This window comes from Propithecus coquereli, unplaced genomic scaffold, assembly GCF_000956105.1.
Source record: "Propithecus coquereli isolate 6110/MARCELLA unplaced genomic scaffold, Pcoq_1.0 Scaffold317, whole genome shotgun sequence".
NCBI classification, from domain to species: domain Eukaryota; kingdom Metazoa; phylum Chordata; class Mammalia; order Primates; family Indriidae; genus Propithecus; species Propithecus coquereli.
This window is the reverse complement of record NW_012148808.1, coordinates 1,012,499-1,017,145: the sequence shown is the minus strand read 5'-3', so window position 1 is coordinate 1,017,145 and position 4,647 is coordinate 1,012,499. Positions and strand designations below refer to the sequence as shown.

Here is a 4,647-nt window from a genome sequence, read left to right as displayed (position 1 = left end):
AGCAAAAATGAGAATCGAAATCATCCATACTCCCAGCTTCCGAGATAGCCATTATTAATATTAGTGAATGTACTTCTACTATTATCTCTATGGAATAAACTTCATAACAATACAAGTTACTATTGGTACATATGGCAAGTGCCAGGGTAATAGCATTTGAATTGTCTTTTAAAATTCTAAATATACTGTTTAAAAAGTATGCCGGGTTCCTTAGTATATGTACCTTTTCATCTGATTGCATCATTCTATAAACTCTGATAAATTTTCAGTTGTGTATTGACCCTTTCTGTTATTCATTCTACAAATTCCCTGAGCCTTAAACTTTTCTTTATCTCTGAGACACAGTACCAGCCGGTACATTAGTAACATGCTTTCTGAGTTCTGATAACTGTATCACGGTGTAATCTCACTGCTCAGGGGTGTGCAGCCTTTCATTTCTTATTCCATTTCTATTTCCCCTGTAGGCCAGGGAGGGGAAATTTCTACCTAGGGAATTTAGCATCATTTAACATTGATGTTACTTGTCCAACAATCTCCTGTGTGAGTGAGACCATATGTCAACCACAGTTAGCACTTAAAATTTATCAATACCTACTTATACACATAAAGCTCTTTTTGTTTTGTAGGGGGTTTAACTTTCTGAAAGCATTGCAAGTCCTGATTTAAAGTCAGGAGGAGAGAAGAAAAATAAAATGCAGTGTTAGAAAAGAAATATATCTTTTATCTATCTGAAAATGCTTACACTTGGCTGAGGCCATATTTCAGGATTATTGTGATCCAGAAAGTACCTCTCTCGCTGAAGAAGTACTTACCATCCATGTGTGAAGTTACTCTGTTCTTGCCAATAACACATTCAATAATGGCCTCTTCTGTTTTACTTCTAGCTACACAATGCCGGTTGGCAGCCCTGAGGTTGCTTGTATGATTGAGCTGACTGCAGATGGAAAACCTCCAATACACAAGAAAGACACAGAGACTCCCCATGCCTCTCAGGTAGGTATGCAAATATCCAGTTCCAGGCACTAATTGTGTCCTCAGTGTTTCAAAGAAGTATCTTTTTAAGTTAGTAAGCAGGAATATTTCTTAATTGAACAGAAGTCTTGTAAAAACTCTCAACAATGCACCAGAAAATTCATACTTTAGGTATAATTAAATGTATTTAATGTTGCCTGTCACTATAAAATTTTTATTAAATTTAACAATAAATTGATTTTCCTGACACACTTTGGCTTCAATATATTATGCTTGATTAAAAAAAGAAAAAAGCTCAGGGATGGAGAACAATTAACAAGATATAACAGTTTTTAAAAACTTATATTTTTATAGGATGTGGTACTACTTGTGCTTTGCTGTTAAAAAATCCATTCTTAGTTTTCCAGATTTGCCATGGCCAGAAAACTTTTCTTAGAAACATCGAATGAGGCTAAATTGAAAGAAGAGACAATGTCTGTCCCTCCAGAGACTAGGCAATTTGCTAAATTCTTTCAATTTTAATGATGTGGTTGGTTACATGCTTCTTAGGATAACTTCATTGCAATACTTTTAAAATAAAGAATTCCTGATTCATTTGATCATCGTGGAGAGTTAATATGTATAATTAGAGCTCTAAAGTGCTAATTTTGGTACACATTAAAGCTGTCGATATGCACTGCCCTAATGAATTGGAAATTTCATTTTATTTCCATTTCTTCTATGCAGTCTCTTGTTGAGTATATATAGGCATCCAACAGAAGTGAATAATAACATATAGCATTTGCATAAACACATTCTATTAATATTTTCCAAATTATGGCCATATACATTATTTCGTTTGATATTCACAAGAACCCTGCAAGTAAGAATGAATACTCCCTTTCTATGGCTGAGAAAACTGAGTATCAGACTTGTCCAAAGTTATATAGTGGTAAGGAAAGAGACTTGATCCCAGGCTTTCTGAATCCCAATCCTTTTTTGTTCCTTTATAATCCACTCTACTACTCTTCATTTGCTACTGCAGCAGACTCCAAACTGTTCTAGTGGATAGAAATAAAACTATTTTCATGTTTTAAAAAGTCATGCTAGAGCCAGAGAGGGCAAAATATTTAAATTCAAGACATGGAATATTCAAGTGGTAAAAGACAAATGAAACATTCATAGTTTTGTAAAAACTGTAAAGAGTTCAGTATGATTCTATATTAACTCGTTATAGTTGTCCATTTTCTTAACATATATTGAAAGCTACATATTTTTAATGACACACAATATGCTACTACAACATTAATGAATCACATCTTTAATAAATAGAATTCAACAAGTGCTCAATAAATATCTTTTTGTGGTTGCAAATGATAAATATGACATATTTATAGCCTCTCCGATAAATCAGTCACCGTGCCCTTTAGGCTGACTGAATGAAATACTGATCCAACTGCCCCAAGTAATACACATGCACACACAGAGACTAACACATGGGAATAGAATTTATGATTTAAATTGAAAACAGTTTGGATAATTTTAGAGTGGTAAAGAGAGAATGCACTTAGGCTCTCCAGGGCTCCAGTGACTGTTCATTGCTGCCACTATGGGAGCTGTCACATGCTTGTATAACTCTCTGCCTCGTTGTGTTCAGCCCAACTCAAATGCTCTCAAGTCTGAGTGAATCACTGCTGCCTTCTAACTAGTGTTAACCCCAGAGCTCAGCTCAGTCACCTTGTGTTGGCTACAAGTGGTGAGATTCTCTCAGAGTAGACCCCGGCTGCAGGGTTATGGTATATAGTAGCCTTCTAGAGCCAATTTCTATAACATGTGCCCTCTTCTCTCCAAGCCCTAGCAGGATTTTATCCGAGGAAGGATATCTAGAAGCAGCTTCCATGTGTGAATTACACCTTTTACTACTTCCTTTTCCTTTATTATTATGGTGGGAAGATAGGAGGAGTTTGTGGGATAAGGATATAAGCACTAAGGATTTTGCAAGCTGAAGCCATTTAATTTTAAAAGTCATGGACTTTGGCACAAACTATCAAAAATAGGTTCCAGTGCTGCCTGTTCTCATTATAATCCAGTAGGGATTGTTAAATTTATTCCAAGTATCATTATGTACAAAATGGTATTTTTCAGTGCATAAACCCAAAACAAAGCCAGACTAAAACCAAAAGGATTAAATCTCAAAAGTAATATTATAGATTAGATAAGAGAAAAACACCTGTATTAACATAGATAGAATTATTATTATTATTATTATTAGGAAATTTCAAAAGAGTAAAAACTTATCCTTAATACAATAATAGCTAACATATACAGAACCATGTCCCAGATACTGTTCCAAACAATTTTCACATTTTAACTCATTTAATCCTTACCCAAAATATAAGGTAAATACTGTTATTATCTCCAAATACAGAGGAGGGAAATTAAGGCACAGAGAGGTTGAGTTTCCTGCCCAATATCACACAGCTATTTGGGAATTCAAACCCAGATATTTTCATTAGACAGTCTATGCTTTTAACCAAAACTATGTGGTCCACAACAGTTGATATACTGTTTTCCCTTACTCATTCTATTGCAACTATTACTAGAAAACAAATCTTTAAGTGTAGAATACATTATTAGCTATATGCACATTATAGAACAGATCTCTAGACATTTTTCATCTTACATGTCTGAACTCTGTACCCATTGAATAGCAACTTTCCATTTCCCTCTTCCCCCAGCCTCTGACTACTTTTTCCTTCTGTGAGTTTACTTTATATACCTCATATAAGTGGAATCATGCAGTATTTTACTGGCTTATTTCACTTAGCATAATGTCCTCAAGTTTCATCCATGTTTTACCATATGATAAGACTTCTTTATAAGACTGAGTAATATTCCATAATATCTCTATATCACATTTTCCTTTTTTATTTGTTTTACTTCATTTTATTTTTGATTAACAAATAATAATTTTATTTGGGGGTGTAATGCAGTGTTTCAATACATGTATACACTGTGGAATGTTCAAATAAGGCTAATTAGCATATCCATCACTTCAAATATTGATCCTTTGTGGTAAAAACATTTAAAATCCTCTATTTTAGCTGTTTTGAAATATCTAATACATTATTATTAACTGTAGTCATCATGCTGTGCAATAGATCAACAGAACTTACTCCTACTATCTAACTGAAACTTTGTATCCTTTGACCGAAGTCTCCCCTTTCCCTGTCTGCCTCTGCCCCCACCAGCCTCTGGTAACCACCATGTGACTTCCTATTCCTATGAGTTTGACTTATTCAGATTCCACATATAAGTGAGATCGTGTATGTACCACATTTTCTTTATCCATTCATTTATTGATGAACAAATGTTGTTTCTACCCCTTGAATAACGTGAATAATGCTGCAATGAACATCAGAAGCCAAATATCTCTTCAAGATCCTATTTCCAGTTCTTTTAGGTAAATACTCAGAAGTAGGATTACTAGGTCACATGGTAGTTCTGTTTTTAATTTTTTGAGAAACTCCTATACTGTTTCCATAGTGGCTGCATCATCTTACGTTCCCACCACAGTGCACATGGATTCCAGTTTCCCCACATCCTCACTAACACTTGTTATTTTTTGTTTTTGATAATAGTTATCCTAACAAGTATAAGGTGATATATCATTATGGTTTTGATTTGCATTTCCCT

At 34.4% G+C, this 4,647-nt stretch overlaps 1 protein-coding gene across 1 annotated transcript in view; it reads left to right on the top strand.

Annotated features, from left to right (window-relative positions):
• The first annotated feature begins 921 nt into the window (after positions 1 to 921).
• EYS (eyes shut homolog (Drosophila)) overlaps positions 922 to 4,647 on the top strand; it is a 235,914-nt gene continuing 232,188 nt past the window's right edge. Inside the window, exon 1 of the mRNA XM_012650277.1 lies at positions 922 to 993. Coding sequence (XP_012505731.1) covers positions 922 to 993 — 72 coding nt within the window. The remainder of the gene's footprint in view (positions 994 to 4,647) is intronic.